Here is an 18646-nt window from a genome sequence, read left to right on the forward strand (position 1 = left end):
TTTTGTGTTTTTTGAGTTCTGTTTCTGTCTGTTCCTTTTAGTTTAGTCTGGCCCTCCTTCCCTCCCCCTGAGCCTCCACCTGTCCGCCTCCCTCCTGGACTCCTTGTTTTGTGTTGCACCTTTCCATTTCTCCTGGTTGCTCCTGTCCCTGTTTTCTGTCCCTCCGTCCCTCCCCCTGGTCCGCCGCCGTTCCACCTCCCTCCTGCCTCTTTTTCTGTTGGGGTTTTCCTGGGTTTAGGTGGAGCATCTGGTAGCTGCTCCGTAGGGGAGGGGGTAATGTCACGCTGCCAGTCTTTGTTTCCTGGGTGTTCCCTAGTGAGCTCACTTCCCCTTAGGCACTTCACCATAGGCACTTTAATTCCGCTAGTCTGGTTGTGTCTTCACAGTAATTGCACTCCAATTAGAATCGCACAGGTGTTGACAATACTCTGTCATTAGTTTCCCTATATAGAGCTGTCTTTCTCTGTTGTCATCATGGAGTCCTTACCCTTTGTGTCTCATGCTCTCGTTCCCCGAGACTTCCTCTACCTTCTTGTTCTTCTGAGTTCCCCGTTTCATCCGGTTCCCTCTTTTGGTTTTTGTTTGTCTCTCATGACTGTTTATTTTGTATTTACCCTTCCGTTTAAATAAATCCCTTACCTGCACTTGGATCCACCCTCTCTTTGTGTTTCATCTAAACCCTACCGTGACAATTATGTCACCTAGCAGCAGCGCTGCGTCAGACACGTTTCTGGTGTGCAAAGACCAGGCAAAGACATGGAAAACGCTACGCAAACACCACGCAGCTTACACTCAACAGAAACGCCACGCTCACGCACAGTCAGCCAGCCAGCGTGTCGCCGCCGCTCGCCGGCCTAATCGTGCACCTGTCCTATCCATGCTGCTGGGTCCTTCCTCATCTGCACCTCCTGCCACGGCACCCTTTTCAGTGCGGAAAAGGTCCGTTAATTTGGCACATTTAGCTGCCTCTTGTGCATTCTTATTTTTTCGGCCCCACCCATTTATTTCTCTTCTTTCCTTCGTTTCACCATTTTTACCGCCTGTCTCTGTTGCATTCACACAAACTCAAACCTAACCAAGTAAACTCCTTTGATCGGCGCCTGGCTTTGAGCCAATCGGATGTCAGGAAATACGAGGATCAGTCCAAGTTGGGAGGGGCCGCTCGTATCCCCCCTTAAGATTGGAAGTATTGGTTTGGCCCAGTTTGAAACACACACACACACACACACACACACACACACACACACACACACACACACACACACACACACACACACACACACACACACACACACACACACAGAGACAGACACACAGCTGCGTTCCGCTGCAGCTGAGCGGCCGGCCACAGGCCGGTACGGTAGCGTATCATATAAAATAAATAATAATAATAAAAAATAATAATAAAAAATTTGACCACCGGCCGTTCGGGATTGTTCCCGGTATTCCCGATTGCCAGTCCGTCCCTGACCGTGTCTGAAACCATGTCACTTTTTTCAAATAAAGGTTTTACAGGCTGAAGCATTTGGAGAGCTTTTTAAATGTGATTTATCTTTATGAAATTGCACTAATAATGATTTCAGTTAGTAAGCAAACAGGTCTAAACTGGTGTATTTTAGCATTTTAACATTGAAATGTATCTTTTAGTCAGTTCTTTTAGTCTTCCAGGTCAACAACTATCATGGAGAAGCAACAGTTTGAAGAGAAACAAGTTAGCTTACACCAATCTCTAAATCTGACTATGCATACCCATTCCCTACACAGCATGTGAAAAGAATAATATGTCTGAATTCACACTATTCATAAAACATTAAGTGAAAAGTACACAGATGCACTTTACTGCTTTTGCCGGGCTTCTGAAGGGTGCTAAAGATGGTTACTTAACTAGCCTATGAGGCCATAGAAGAGGAGTTGAGAATGGTAGTGAAGCATTGCAATGACAATGGCTGTGTCCGAAAACTTTAAAATGATTCCATTCCTAGGCAGGAAGGCGTCAAGGCACATTCAAATCCAAATTCTTCTTTATTTTCTGTCTCCGGATGTACCTTCTTCTGATCTAATTTTGAAGGCAGCATAGATGTATCCTTCGCTGCCTTTGATATCCCACAATCCTGTGTGTTCCATTCCGTGATGGTCGAGCTAAAAAAAAAAAAAAAAAAAGAGAAGGCTGCCTGAAAGTTGCGTTTGGTGGTCGGTTTGTGTGTATATGTATATTTCTGGTGCAATTTTGGATGCAGCTTTTATGTTCATAGAAACTTGCTTACCTGAATAATAACACCATGTTTAATAACACAGACTTTTAAAGGTAACCCTATCGCCCTCTTGTTTATGGAGGACAGATTGATTGTGTTCAATAAGAAAGTGTTTTAGAATCTTTTTATTTGAATTTGAGTATGTTCCTCCCACAAAGTGTCTGTATCCTTTACCAAAAAGTAGTATACTTTAAGTTTATTTTACTAAGTATACTTAAGTAAAGGTCAAGTATATTTTTAAGTATACTTTATGTAGCAAGTATACAAATATCAGTGTTTTAGTAGTATACTTGTAAGTGTACTGTTTCAATACTCCTTGGGACTAAATTGGCCCAATTTCTAGTATATAAAAGTATACTTTTTAAGAATACTTTAAGTAGAACAGTAGCAAACTTTGAGTACACAATTAGTTTACCTCTATGTTTGTAGTTTGTACTGCAATTATACTAAAAGTGAACTTGTATGTATAGTAATAGTTTACTAATTAAATACTTTGTACACTTTGAAGTATAGTCTCAGTAAACAACTAGTTAAGTAGTTTTATAATGCAAGTATGCTGAGAAATTTTCTTTAAGTGAACTTTACATCATACTTAAGTATACTACTATGTCCTTATTTAGGTGTTAATTTGTATGTATTTTGTTATATGAATATCTGAACGTACAAAATATCCAAAGAAAGAACAGGGAACCTGCTTGTAAACAAAAACATTTTATTCTAGCTTCATGCATTCTTTTTTTTTTTTAAACACTTTAATGTGGGTAAGTTCATAAAAAAATAAAGAAATAACATTTTGAACAAAAAGCTGAAAACAGACTATGAATTGTATTCAGAATGATAATCAAAATGTAGATGGAGTCGATCAATACCCCAAAGATTGACTGTAATTATTACCTCCTCATCAGTTGACAGATTATTCCATAATGTTACAGTTTTTGTGCTGTTTAATGTTAGATGATCATATTAGATTACTTGCGTTAGTATCTGTTGTTTCTTTTTTCTTCTTCACTTGTGTTTTCTTTGGAAATTCTGTACAGAAGATGTGTACTAGCTCCCTCTACAGTATAATAATGAAAACACAGATTCTAGGAGTATAGCTCAAATATATTTTGACTTTTTGTAAGTATAAGTCAAGTATACTTAAATGTAATTTTAAGTATATTTATGTACATAAAGCCAATTTATGAGACGTACATAAGAAGGAAACTAAAAGCATACTTTCCTACTTTTTTTTGTTTAAAAGAAGTATACTAATAGCACACTTGAATAAACTTCTTTTTCATAAGGGATATAGTGAAATATAGAACCACCTTAATAAATTTTTTATGGTGTTTTGTGTTCTTTTTTAAGTTTTAAAGACTCCCGATTAAACAATCGATCAGCACAATTCTTCAAAATTCTCTGTCTATGTTCCACAGTTGAAAGAAGGTCATATGAGTTTGAAACGACATGAGAGTGAATAAATTTTTCTAACTGTTTAAGAAGACATGAATCAGGACTTGAAAATGTAGACAGGACATGATGATGAAGATGATGGTGCAGTTATGTGACCTCATTGTGAGGCCACAAACCAAGGCATGTGTATAAGTGCACATATCTCTTTATGTGTGTGCGTGTGTGCAGATGAACAAGTTTGGTACAAAGTAGCCCAAAGACCAGCTGCAGTACAGATTAGAGGTTGTGTGGTTTTCTGGTTGACTGGATTGTTTCTCATCTTTAGCTGTTTCCTCTCTGACAGAACTCCTATGTCTTATCTGAGCGCCACAGCCTTTCATGAATCTTTATATAGCTCTGTTGCCATGGGCATCGTTGTGGATACACAGCCTGACACTAACCAAGAGGAACGACAAAGATATTTCATAGAAAAGACACAGTTCAGACCAAAACTGCTGAAAGGTTAGATGGATATCAATGCTTATTTTATGTTTTACATTAAATCTGTGTGTCTAACATTAATGGAAAGTTATTTTTAGCATAGCTATTGGTCGCGACTTCAGGAAACGCCATTGTCAGAGAAAAATAGTGGGTAACAATCTCCTGTCCTGGCAGGCCTCGGATTGTCAGGGCCGGATATTTGTGTTTGTTTGCTGAAGTTATTGTTTACTATACCATAACCAGAACAAACTGCTAAACTCTATGTCCAGCCATGGGAATCAGAAGGGAGGTTTTTCGAGTCAGCATCCCGAGTCAAGTCAAAGCATGACTTCTTTGGTAGAAAATCCAGCTTTAGTGATTTAGAACATGGTAGCTTGTCAAAGGTGGTTCAACATAGCTTAGATTTGAAATATCAGCTGGTAGGGACCTGGCTAGGCAGGAAGACCAGTAAGAAGCCATTTAAGAGTTTCCTAAACCAGCTGGACTATGTATGTTTTGCTGCAGGCCAGGTGTAGTTCCTCAGTCATCAAAACCAGTCTGAATCGACTTGGACCAGCTAGAAATAAGGGTATCACTTTATGATGATGATTCATTTGTTAACATTAGTTAACTACATTAGCCAAGATGAACTGAAAATAACAATATTTAACAACAATATAAAATGACAGCACTTCTACAACACTTATTAATATATTAACTACTAACTACTAAACTAAAATGATAAAAAATGTATAATTTTATCTTTCATTATTTAACAGTAACATATTAATAAATGCTGTAAAAAGTACATTGCTCACTTAGTAATGTAAACCAATGCATTATCTTGTATTGTGTTAACAAATGAGATCTTGTTGTAAACTTACTGAAATCAGTTACAGTTTTGCTTATTTTTGCCAAAATGAGAAGAGTTATAGTAAAAAAGTCTGCAGATTTAGTCTGAGTATAATAAGCAGCATCCACTAAATTGTTTAGTAGGGTTTATGTTAAAAACAATAAAAACAATTTGTGTGTTTGCATTAAGTGATACATTTTTTTGTGTGTGGTACAGATCTTATGTGAACTTCAGTAACCCCCTTGCATCTGAGAGACAGAGATAGCGAGTGAGGTATGTCTGCATTTATTTTGTGTAGATCACAGATGAAGGCACTGGATGTCATCCAGTCCTATGGAAGTTAAGTATGCACAGATAAGTTGAGCACAGGCATAATAATCTCTTTATCAGGCCGCTCTGAAACGAATTGCCCCCTGGTCATTCCTGTGGGCACAATAAGGCCTTTTACATTTCCTGAACACGCACTGGCACACATGATAACTCCCTGATTGAATTATCTCAATGCTATACGACTTCCTGTATGGAAAGTAGATGAATTTGAAATTCGTCTTATTGCCACAGAGTTTTATAATTTCATATCTCAGCAAATATCCAAGGGAATATTTTGCAATACTCAATGACATCACCTGACCGTTGCCAAAACAATATTGTTATCGAAACAATGAGACATACCAGTCCTGATAATCTTGACATTTCACTGTGAACCTCCACACCTTCATTGTAAATCCTATTGAGTACGATGCAATCTATGACAATCTATGTCACGTTTTGCACACTATTAACAGGCCACAGACATCCTGAAAGACGGCTCGCTCTGAAATACTGAAGTGTGCTTAGTCATAACAGAGAATTAATGACTCATGTCGATGATATTTTTCAGCACTTTAGTCAGCATATTGTGCTAAAGACATTCTGCTACACATCACAATGTACGTTATTCTTTTGTTTGACACAGATGCAATGTGTGAACTGTTATGTTATTGATTGTTACTTTTTGTTTGGATGCTTTATCAGTGGTTTAAGTTAATGTTGGCGGTTATTGACTTGCCAGAAACATTCACTCTGGGCTCTTTTGCCTCCTCCCCTCCAAACTATTATCATTCATACTTGACCTCCACAGGTCAGGAAAAGGGAAATCGAAAGCAGGGTCACATTCTAACAGAGAAGCAAGATATTATGCTGATGTCTGATACTTTTGAGAGGAAATCAGTTATGCTGACCTTTCAAGCATAACTTAACAATCGCTTTACATCCTGTTGTGCCAAAATGACATGGTGCGTTATAAAACAAAATAATAAAAAATAAGATACATATAAGGTATATTAATTTGTTTATTTTCATATGTGTGTGTATGTGTGTATCAACATCAGCCCCTGTAATGATATGATTGTTCATCTTGAGCAACTTTTTCTCTATCTGCTCTCCTTTCTTTGCTGAAAGATATGCCCTGGAGACATTGGATCACATATCCTGTGTGTGTGTGTGTGTGTGTAGTGTCATGGAAGTGGAACTGAGAGCGTTGTGCTTTAATAAGCGCTGTGCTGTATCGTGTGACCTCCTGGTCATGGCCCCGGGGACCTCCGTTCTCATTACAAACATCATCAATAGTGCTTTGCTGCAGATGGGGGCAAGTTTAAAATTTCATATTTGCCATAGGACAGTGCATACAAGTCAGGACGAAATGAAAACTTCTTTTATTCAATTAAAGCAACTGATTATTCTCTGTGATTTTATGAGAAAGTAGAAGGGATATGTATAACCACATAAATATCTTAATTTAATCCAAACATGTCTGAGCATTTTCTGGATACGTTAAAGCGCCGCTCTGGTTAGTCAGGTCTTAAATTCCTGATTTCCTTTACTGATTGCATGCATCATTATCAGATTGTGTCACATCATATCACTTCTAAATGAGCCTGTCTACTCTGTAGTGTCTGCATATTCTGTGATGCCTTCAGGTGCAAAGATGTTTCATTGTTTTGCTACTTCCTGTTTCCCTGTTGAGTGCTTATACCATGTTTTTGTAGTGGTTTGACCCCGCAGTTTCACATTTTCACAGAAGTTCTGTAGAGAGTCACGCATTCTTGTACTGTAATAGTAAGAGTTTTCTGTATAGAATATGAAATCCAAATGGTGAAATGGGATGGTTGACATACCAGTCTACAAGCTTTGTATCAAGGAATCCTTTCAAAAATATGAACTGTTCACAAACAAAACAGGTCTTAACATACAAAACTCTGGATGAACTGTGTTTTCTAGGCCTAGAAATCAAAATGTTGAAATCCCAGATATTTCTAGATTTCCCATTACTGTGAATATCCAGCTTAGAATACAAACACGAGGAAGATGAACAGAAGGAGATGAAGACAGAAGAGGAAGAGCAAGACATTCCTTATTAAAGGATCAAGACTAAATGTTCAGCCAGTGACCCATGTGGTTATAGGACAGCTAAACAACAGGACTTGTATGGAAAGCTGATTTAACATTTTTTCCTCTAAACTAACTAAACTAAATGTGTTTTTACATCAGTAGTGGCCTTCCTATTTTATTACATTATTCATTAGATTCTAGTAGCTACTTATTCGATTACTACTTGTCACTTTCCCAATTCCGCCATTCTAATTTTAGTAACTTTTGAAATCTCAACTTTGTACTATTACAGTTACTTCTTATCTATGCTACTAGTAATTACTTTATAGTTATTTGTTTCTATTTTAGTTATAGCAGGAGCTATTAATGAGGTACTAGTATCTGTTCCATCTGTCCCTATTATCATTATCACTAACTATGGAATAGTTACTGGACAGTGACAATAGAAAATAAGTTTTAGTAGCCCATTTAATTAAAACGTTAGTGACTAATTCAATAGAAGATGGAAATGCAATTATCTATATGAAAAAAAAAAACATTCTAATACATTTTAAGGAATAAATGCTGAAACGGCTTGCCATAACACTTGTTTCCATCGGAGAAAGTGAAGACGACTGAATGCACAATTTGCATAATAGGAACAACCTACAAAACGCTTTGCACGATTTCATTGCCTCTTCGTTTACGGAAATATTAAGTATGCACTTTAAAGTCTCCATTGTAATTGGCGATTGGATGACTCTATCGCCTCCGAGAACGTTCCCGCCTTCTGATTGGTCACTTGAGAGCGATTGCTTCATCGGCTCCGCCCACTCGGCTCCTCCCTGTTGGTTTCGCTGCTTCTTGTTCCAGGCTCCAGTACTGATTTTTAAGCGAGCAGTGACACGACTATATCAGACAGCGAGAAAAGCGGGATTGTACTGCGTTTAAGCGGTTTCTGCTTGAGGATACGAAAAAGCCGCTTCTAGTTTCTGAACATCTGGGCGGAGATGTAATAGTTTACTGGCACTGGCGTTGTGTTTTTGTTGCTTTTCTTGTGGGGACCTCCCTAAAGCTTCAACTCAGGAACTCTGACATTCCCTGTCTTGGCAGCTACAGTGTTTCCTTTTGCCGCAGTAAGTCTGGAGTTTACAGATGATACAAAAGAGCAATTTGCCGCAATTTACAGTGAATTTAAGGTCCTTACTTTGGTTGTCATAGTCTTTGGACATCAAGTTGCGTTTCTTTCTACAGCGCTTTTACTGCACAGACAAAATATTAAACTGAATGCTTATTTTCTTACGTTTTAAAAAACTTTTAGAATGTGATTTAATAAGTTAGGGTTTCACAAAAGTGACCAGTGACGTGTTTACTTTTAAACCCAATAAACGTGTCTTATATGATAAGTGTATTTGTATATCGTAAGTTTTTCATGGTTTCCAACTAACGTTCACAAACATAACCAGTGGGATATGGCGTTGCTATTGCTTACTGTTACGAAGTTCAAACATTTTAATTGACTTTGTACTAAACGCTGGACTGATATAAAATAACCAATGTTTTCCGTGCTGGTACGGCTCATTTATACTGCCACATAGGCTATCTGCCCACATGTGTTTTCTTGCCTTAAGGAGCAACATTTCTCTGTTACAGTGTGCAGAAAATGGCAACTGCTCTCAGTGGACGCCCACCTAACAATCGGAAAGGCCGCATTTTAGGCATTATTGACGCCATCCAGGACGCTGTCGGACCCCCTAAGCAGGCGGCCGCTGACCGCCGGACCGTAGAGAAAACATGGAAACTCATGGACAAAGTGGTAAGTGTCCTGAGTATGTTTACAGTCTTGCTGACGATGACGCAACAGTGCTTCCTCTGCTCTCCCGCGCTGAGAGACTTTTCCATAAAGTCGGTTGTTTGGAAGCGTTTGTTTGATACATTGTAGCAAACAGTTTACTGTGTGGCTGCAAGCTCGGGAAGTTTGTATGTAGCTGAAATCGGCCCAGTTAGCTTAATTTACTCTAAATCTTAATCTATCTATCTATCTATCTATCTATCTATCTATCTATCTATCTATCTATCTATCTATCTATAAAAATTAGATCTTGTATCTCACATAAATGTATTTCTTGAACACCCTTTTAAAAAATAACACGTTTATTTGTAACTATTTATTTTATTTGAGCAGCCCTTGTGTATTTTTTTTTGTTATATATTAAGGTGTACATTTATACTATATCTTTTATGTGATTTATTTCCCATGCATCTATCATTACTGGAAATATTTTATAAAAGATTTATCAGTAATACCAACTACCTTTAGATTTTCCTTTTATTAAAAATAAATTGTTAAGTAAAAAAAAAATGCTGTTTTACTTTGTTCCCGGTGAAGAGGAGTTTTTTTTTTTTCTTTTCTAGGTGAGGTTGTGTCAGAACCCCAGATTACAGCTAAAGAACAGTCCTCCGTACATCCTGGATATTTTACCTGACACTTACCAACACCTGAGGCTGATTTTGTGCAAATACGAAGAGAACCAGAGACTTACTCAGCTAAGCGAGAATGATTATTTCAAAGTGTACATCGACAGCCTGATGAAGAAATCCAAAAGAGCAATCCGCCTCTTTAAGGAAGCCAAGGAGAGAATGTATGAAGAACAGTCACAAGACAGGTAGGATGCTTTTTTTTCACTCATGGTCTGGTCTGGTCAGTGATTCGTACATGTGTATTTGCTTTTGTGTATTGCAAAGTGAAATGAAAGAAATAGAGCAGAGATTTAATTTTTATTCTATTTGCATCATGCTTGAGATGTCGGTTTTAACACCAGCAGATGGTTTTTTAAGATCAGCTTCATGCGTGATCACGGTTGTCAGTCTCATAACTCGTATGGCCTTTCATTTTGACACTGATCTGTTGCCCTTTGAACGTCCTGCCGGATGGACATAGACACAGGAGAGGTCAGGTCACATGACTGGTCTGTTCGTTAAGTATCCTCTGGTGTTTCATGTCAGTTTGTGTCATGGCTAATTATCATGGAAATCCAACTCTGATCAAGAACAGCAGCCCTAATGAAAGAGACCGAAACCCTCTGGATCTAAACCCTTGGTGGGCCAGACAGACTCTGTGCAGGGCGAGAACAAAGTGAGAGAGATTATTAACAGAGCAAGTGTGTCTCGGGCATAAGCTGACACATGCAGAATACTCTCCCCGAGGGCTATTAGAGCTCTGGGTCAGCCTGTGCTTTTCAGACATGAAACACGGCCCTTGACTAAAGAGGAAAATCTTAGCATTCTGTTTTACTGACAGCCAAGCGTAGCATTCCCAGCATCTGGTTTAGAGCGTAGCTTCACATCATTTAAACTGCATTTAGGCCACTTGATATTTGGGAAAATAGTGCACAGTTTGAAAACGTATCATAATATACATTGAATACTGCCAGCAAATAATAGTGTTTCAACTGTTGGTTTATATCCCAGTGCTTTTGATTGGCAGCTCTGGCTTGGGTTTTGGCAGAAGAGTTTAATTTTAGCAATGCTTTAGAGCACAGTCTCACCAGATTCTGCAGGGGTGAGAAGATGATTGAAATGAAATTTTTGGAGGGTGATGAAGAGGTAAAGCAGCATTTGGTAGCCTGCGGACACCAAGTGACAGGCCGTCCTGGCACGTTGTCGTATCCAGAAACTGTGACACTCACTTCGGACAGGAGCAGGGATATCGGCTGACATCTCCACGTCTGCTGTGTCACTCCGTCTTAAATCTCCAGGGAGAGATCCTCTACTTTACCTTCCAGCCGTTGGCTCCCTGTCCCACACAAAGGGGGGCTAGAAATGTGTGCTTTTGTAGAATACAGAGAGGAAGGGAGGGAAGACAAAAGGTCAAGAAACTGAGATGAGTGCATGGCTTAACAATAAGGATGGTTTGATGGCCCAATGCTGGTTGATTGAACTGTGGCAAGTCAGGTTAGTGCTGTGCTGTCACGGTTTCTACTGATTGATGAACATGCATATGTTTTCTGTGGCTTGCAAGCGGAAACATTTGGTTTTCTCCGAACGTTAAAAATTCTGCTAATTTAAATATGTTGCCACAGTAACATCTTGGCTGGCTCACACAGATGAGGTTTGCGATATTGAACGCATTAGCTATAATGGAAAATTTTCAAAATAATAAAAAGAAATATTGTTTGGCACTCAATATAATTGTTAATATGATAATACAAATAGAATGCAATCTAATACATTATATATACCATTTGTACATAATATAATAGTACATAAAAGTATTAATACATTGGAATAAATGTATGTATGACATTGTTGGCAGGACAAGTGAAAGTCCCGCTTAGGCCAGCAGAAATGTTCCTTGTTATGGAGCCCTCTGAATGAGATGTGGAGAAAGGATAGAAGAGGCAGTAATAGAGGAGGAGAACGGGAGAAAGAGCCATGTGCAAAAGCAAGGAGAGTTCATTTATAGTGCAGTGGGGCTGTGGGTCGGGTCCCCGGTCTGCAGTCAGGGATCTTCGTAGAAGCCCCGCATGTGCTATAGTAATTATACTGTAGCTCCTGAGACCAACAATGGGAGTCTCTTTCTTTTCTATCGCTTTCCCCCAGCACCCTCCTGCCATAAATATCATCTCTGCCATGCAACGTTGGACAGTTTGTGGGGGACAGAATAGTTCCTGAATAACTTATAATGTATAGTTTTGGTGTAATTGCGATTCATACCACAAATATGCACTGAGATTTTTTTTTTTTGGAACTTTAAATGTTTAAAAAAAAAATTAAAAGCAAACATTCTATTTTTTTTTATGCCTTTTTATTTTTTCTTGTTTTTATTTTTTTAGCTACACTATTTTATTGTTCACCAAGCCTGTGTTGCTATTTCCCAGTGTTTATTGTTGCACAGCTGTGCGCAAATTAAAACAACAACAGAAAAAGAAAAAAAGTTCACCATGAAGCCACCGATTGAACAGCGGAAAAAAGCAAATGTGGTCTTATGAACTGCACAATTTTCAAAGTATCTATTAAAGTATTGTCACAGTGACGATACAAACACCCAAACTGTGTGCTGTATTCTAGCAAATGTTTGAAAACTATAAGAGGATTGCTGAGGTTCTGAGTTTCTCCTCTTACTGGAAAGATCTAAATGCATTACTATCTATTAGTATTGACGTTAAGAGGCGGACAAAACAGTGGTCTGGAACTGGGATGAATGGGCCGGATGTATTGAATCTAGTGGAGATTGGCAAGCTTTGCTGTGTCTGGGGCTGAGGTGGCAATCTTAAGCCTTGCAGTGTTGGATCTCTTGTGCTTTAATCTCTTCAGTGTCTTTTTTGGTGATCGAGATGGAAAGCATTGTGGAGAGAAGAGTGGAGCCATGCAGTACACTGAAAGCTGAAATTCGCTGAAGCTTCAGACCAGGCCTCATTGACGTCGTTGTGCATAATGAGGAGATTGGCAGATGTTTTAATGTTCCTGTGGCTTTGAGGTGTGAGCAGATGACAGAGACACTGCTTTCAACAGCGATAGAGATGCAAGATGTACTGATCTCAATCTCGCTGAAGAAAATATCTCTGAGGTTTGGCCTTTATAGCAGGCCACAGACAGTGGGGACGGTCCAGGGAGCTGTTTTACATGCACATTGACTGTGAAATCACAGTGTATTAACCCCATTCCTTACTCTACCTCTTCCAGCCTCGTCACATCCAAAAACGAAAGTTTTTTTTAATGCTCCGAGAGCCCTTCAAGAGAGCTAATTCCCCTCTAAAAAAACGTAATCTACTGCACTTTCCCACAAGTGGCAGCCGTCTGTTTAAATCTCCTTTCTCAGCTTACTCCGTTTAAAGCTTCTTAACAGCTAGGGAACATTCAGGGAATTTTTTGTTTTCCACAAATGTGCAAAAACCTTCTTCCCAGCTTACAACTCTATGCCTCTTGCACCTGTAAACCAGTGTAGGCGTTAGCACCATGGTTTTTGGAATGGCTTTACTTCCTTAAAGCACAGGATGTTTACCACCATCAATAAATAACAATCCTTAATTTATTTTGGACCACAAGCTACTATGTTCTCCAGGCAGATGTTCCACAACACTCACTATGGATAAACGCATTACCATCTGCTGTGAGTAAACAGAATAGGGTCAACATTTAACAGTACAGGGGTCGACAGGAACTTCACAGGATGATGCTTGGACAGAAAGCTGTGCTGAAACTGACTGAATGTAGTTGCTAATGCAGCAGCGGATATGATGGAAAAGGTCAGCTTTATCTCAAGACGTTGTCTGAGCCGGTGATGAAAAGCTGAAGTGAAAGTGCAGACCTTGATGGAAACGGAGCTGTGGATTTGAAACCGCTGGGTTGAAGAACCGAGAGACCGGCCTGCCTTGTTTCCTCTGACCTCGAGTAAGCACAGTGCAGAGAGCATCCCTTAAAAGGTTAACTCTGTTATTTTTACTGTTCAAGCAGAAGTTAATGTTCAGCGATTTCTTCTTCCCTAGGAGGAACTAATTATAGCTTGGCTTGTTTGGTGGAACTCAATTGCTCATTCTCCAATGGATTCTGGTCAGAAAGACATTTCAGTATGCAACAGATTATTTCTCTCATCCAAAGTAATAATTGCATTATCTCTCAGGCTCTCGCTGTGTTTATATATATATATTGGAAATACCATTTTGTTTTTTACTGTCATGGACTATATCTTGTCAAAATATGACATTTAATAAGTGTGATTAAAGAAATAATTTGTATAATTTCATTACAATAATTTTCATGAAAGTTGCACAATATAATTTTTATATTGTGAGTTTTTTTTTTTCTTTAAATGTTTGGAGTTGGTAAAAATAAGAAATGCCTGCGTTTAGTTGCTCATAAATGCACTCAAAATGGTAATATTGTCCATATTATTACAATGTCAAATAAATGTTTTATATTGTAATGTTTTTTTGAAACTCTAATTTATTATTTTGATGCCAAAGCTGAATTTTCAGCAGCCTTACTCAAATCATCAGAGTCACATGATCCTTCAGAAACTATTCTAATATGCTAATTTGCTGCTCAAGAAACATTTCTTATAATTGCAATGTTGGATAATGATTTAATATTGGTGCATCCATAGTTTTAACATAGCATAACCCCATAGCTTATTATATCCTATATAAGTAAAAATAGTGATTATTGACTGCGATAATGTCCAATGCGAGCCAGACCTGGGCAAATGACACATGATGGACTGCAGCAGGGCATGTCACCCCTTGAATGGAGTTAATTTACAGAGTAAGCGAATGCCCTCCCATGGAGAATGAAAGGAAAATATATCCTCCTCTCATCTCAGAGCCTGCAGACCAAATGGGCCCCTCTCCATCCCCCAAACTCAACCTTCTCCAGCTGCATCCATCACACAGGAACAATGAAGTTCAAACAGCCAAATAACGGTGGAACAGAGCCAGATGTTCTAGTCAATTAGGGGTCTCCCCGCTCTCTGGTCACTCTTTCATGTTTTCCCGCTCTTTTTCCTTCATCCTGTAACATGTTTGTCCTGCATCAGAGGCTCAATTAAGTCCTCCTGTTATTTCGATCATGTTTGTGTTTATTTCTCTTAAATTGCCTTGTCAAATGTAGGCCTGGCCGGCACTGTGATTAATGAGCGGAGGTCTGCATTTGAGTAAAAGCGCAATTAGCAGCACTCCGTCTTACCACCAATCAGATGGCACGCCACATATCCCAACTCCCCCACCCCACCACGCCTCAGTTACTGCACCGTCTGCTCTGCAGTGTGATGATGAGGTTCATCTGGTGCCCGGCTAATGATGGAAAAAGCTTCATTAATGAGGAAGTCACGGACCGATTCCAAGCCTTAGATCTGGGTGATACCACTGTGCTCTGCTTCGAATTGGCCATAATTCGCCAAGCCCGAGCTTCCGTGAAATTTTGAATAAATTCAGTGTCTATGTTCTCTGGATGGGAATTCTCAAGACCCCAAAACTTATCTAGATCTTAAAGGAAGTGGGTTGCAAGAAAGGCTAGGCTGAACACCGGAAAGGAAAGACTGTGGGATATGTGACCTCCAGAGGAAGGGCAAACACACACAGACACATGCGCACACACTCTCTCAAGACAGGACACTTTCTGCAACCCAATCTTATACTGCAAATCAGTGGCATTGAGTGCAGGTTTCTGTTATTGTTTTTTGCTCGTTCAGATTCTGTTGTACTGTGCCATTTAACCCTCTTTTCAGTCATCTGGAGGAAAACTCAAGGAGGAAGTGTCCCACAACATCCTGTTCTTGAGTTTCCCTTCCACAATTATTCTTTTGCTATGAAAACAAACACATTTAGGTCAGTATACAAAGTATACACAAGTACACAAAAGCTTCTAGCCAAGAATGAGGTTCATGAATCAAGAGTTGGTCAGTAGCAAAAATAAAAAAATAAAAATTATTTTCTTTGATTAACTAGTTTAATTGCAGTGTCAAACTTTCTGCAATTATCAAGTCATTTTAAAGCTATCTACATATAATACTGTAAATAATAACCATTATTCGGTCAGTCAGTCAATTATGTATAAAGCACATTTAAAAACAACACCTGCTGGCCAAAGTACTGTACAAAATTATTAATAATTATTATTATTATTGGGTGATACTAGAGATGATAATGATTATGGTTTTATAATTATTTAACAAGTTGTTCATGCTAATTAAATTTTTTCCCCTTTTTTACATTTTGATTATTGTTATAATCTGATAAAGTTAATATTTAAAAACAAATAATGTGTACACGTGTGTATGTGTATGAGGTGTATATATGTGTGTGTGTGTGTGTGTGTGCGCATGTGTACATAATATACACACGCACACAAAAAAATGTTGGTTCATTTTTATTTATTTAAAAAAAAATTTACTTCGAAATTACTTAATTTAAATATTGGTCATTTTAAAGTATAATCAGTTTATCTGTATGTCTTGCAGAAATTCATATAATTGGTTGCCTAAATGTCACATTTGAACTCAATCATTCTTTTGAGTTTCAAGGTTAATTGAGGTTGCCGCCACAGTAAAGTATGCATGTTATCTGGAAAATGGGACTTTAATGTGTTGCAGTTTTCTGGCTGAGCCTTTGTGTCTGTTTGCTTGTGTAAAGATTGTGTAGAGATTTTTTTTTTAGCCTTATTGTAATGGAATGAGCTTACTTCAGATATAGCAACCCCAAGTCCTTAAAACACAGATCACCCTTTTGTCTGCATGAATGTTTCTTTGTGCCCCAGCCCGCTGAAATCTGGGGTTCAACCTTTACTGATCTCATCTGGAAAAGCTTAGACTTGACGCCTCCTCAAATGAACATCTAATGAATTATCAGCTTTTGAGGTTTCATTTGTATCTCTGTTGGTGGTTTTAAATGTCAGAACATCTGCTCGCCTCTTCTCGCTCTCTAATATCTCTCTTTTTATTTCTCTCCATTTTTACCTCGCAGTCTTTGTTCTGCATCTCAGGTGTCACAGGGCGCTGTCGTGCTCGTGAACTGAGTGGGTGAGTGTCACACTTTCCACAGCCGTGAAAATGTGTTTCTCTGAAACCTGAGCCCTATTTGTGACAGCTTCTTGTCAACTAAGTGACTGCATGTGAGTGTTGGTGCCGTTTTTTTTAGTTTAGTGGATTGTGCGGGCAGCAGGTGGAACTTCAAGATGGATTCAAATCAACCCAACAGCAAATCAATAGTAGTCTCGACAGCTGCGTCTCAAGTGGTTAGGTGTCTTGTAGAGCAAGAGAGGAGCGGAAGATGAAAGAAGCAGGCCTTTTGTTCCCATGTTTGCTCTACATAGCAGTGTCCCATTTGAGCTTTGGGTTAGGTCCATCCCAACAGATGTGTGCTTTTAAGAACAGAAACCTGCCTTGTTTTCAGTAAGGTGCTTGGGGAGTTGGGTGTGTGTGTCCAGTCCGGGGAGGGGAGTGAGGATTTGTCTAGTGGGGTTTCACGGGTGTCCATATGGGACTGTGTTATGTATTTGTGTCTGGACCATGTGGTGCTGGTCTTCTGGGAGTCTGGCTGACGTGCTTGATTTATTGTGATGTGTTTGCCTCTCTCTGTTTCCTCCTCATATACTCTGAAACACACACACACACACACACACACACACACACACACACACACACACACACAGCAGGCCATCTGAGCCCAAGTCACCATCCACTGCTGTTGAGAATGAAATCCCAGAATGCAGGCTGTTAACAAACAAATCTGAGCCAGAGCACTTAAACATGCTAAATACCTACGGAATATATCCTTATGCCCAAAACATGTTTTCCTATAAAGAAACCCTTAAGTTTTTTTAAAAGAAATTATTACTTTTGTTCAGCAAAGATGCATTAAACTGATCAAAAGTGACAGTGAAGACATTTCTAATTTTACTATTTCAAATAAATGCTGTTTTATAAAACTTAATATTCATTAAAGAATCTTGTAAAAGTATGGTATGGTTTATATAAAGTGTAACTGTTTCAGCATTTATAATAATAAGCAATGTTTCTTGAGCAGTAAATCAGCGTATTATGAGTTCTGAAGGATCATGGGACACTAAAAACTGGAGAAATTATGCTTTGCAATCACATTAATTAATTAAATTTTAAGATATATTCAAATAAAAAAGTTATTTTAAACTGTAATGATATTTCACAGTATTTCTGTGTTTGGCTTCTTAAGTTCTTTCACTCCATCTCTCATTGCTGTCACCATACATCCAGTTGATTTCAATGAAACATTTGTCTGCATGTTACGATAAAACCTCAGGCTTGTAGTTTTTTAAGCAGCCACAGAAGAACACCTGCCGAAGCTCTGAATGTCTTTTTTCTTTTCCCGCCGTAAAAGCGGTGAGTAACCTCATCAGAGCGAACACAAAAACGTTTCAGTCGAGCTGTACTTTGTGCTGTTGAAGTGCACAGGATGGAAACTCTGAGCTAGCAACGGCTTCTTTTTCTTTCTCTGATCAGAAACCTCCCGTAGACTCAACTCCGCGTAACGTGACGGACTCGCTACCTCGGTGTGAAAGCCTGTTTAAACTGTCAGACTAGATTAGGCCCTCAGGGATCGGTTGCTTCCCGTTTGTCACTCAAACCAAGAGATGTGTCACTCACAGTGGGGTGTGAGGGATGTTTCTGAAGTGTGCTGTCTCGTCAGTTATCCGTTGCTCTTAAACATACGATTACGCGATGACCAGTTAAATTCTTTGTGATTCAGAATTGCAGGAAGAAACCACCTAGCAACCACATGGATGTTTTTCTTTTCTTTATTTGTGTCATAAGATAACAGAAAGGCTACTTCATTAGTTTGTTAATAACTTTTTAGCATCTTTTTTT

The 18646-nt window shown here is 38.8% G+C and overlaps 1 protein-coding gene and 1 long non-coding RNA gene across 2 annotated transcripts in view; both read left to right on the plus strand.

The window, feature by feature from the left end:
* Positions 1–8167: 8167 nt before the first annotated feature.
* Positions 8168–18646, plus strand: part of LOC113075992 (E3 ubiquitin-protein ligase CBL-B-B-like) — a 31313-nt gene continuing 20834 nt past the window's right edge. Inside the window, exons 1-3 of the mRNA XM_026248641.1 lie at positions 8168–8444; positions 8962–9124; positions 9724–9974. Of these exons, the coding sequence (XP_026104426.1) occupies positions 8972–9124; positions 9724–9974 (404 nt within the window). The 5' untranslated portion in view covers positions 8168–8444; positions 8962–8971. The remainder of the gene's footprint in view (positions 8445–8961; positions 9125–9723; positions 9975–18646) is intronic.
* On the plus strand, positions 9982–14237 carry LOC113075993 (uncharacterized). The gene is made up of 2 exons (XR_003281084.1): positions 9982–13701; positions 13797–14237. It is a non-coding gene; the product is annotated as an uncharacterized LOC113075993 (long non-coding RNA).

This window comes from Carassius auratus, unplaced genomic scaffold, assembly GCF_003368295.1.
Source record: "Carassius auratus strain Wakin unplaced genomic scaffold, ASM336829v1 scaf_tig00018201, whole genome shotgun sequence".
NCBI lineage: Eukaryota > Metazoa > Chordata > Actinopteri > Cypriniformes > Cyprinidae > Carassius > Carassius auratus.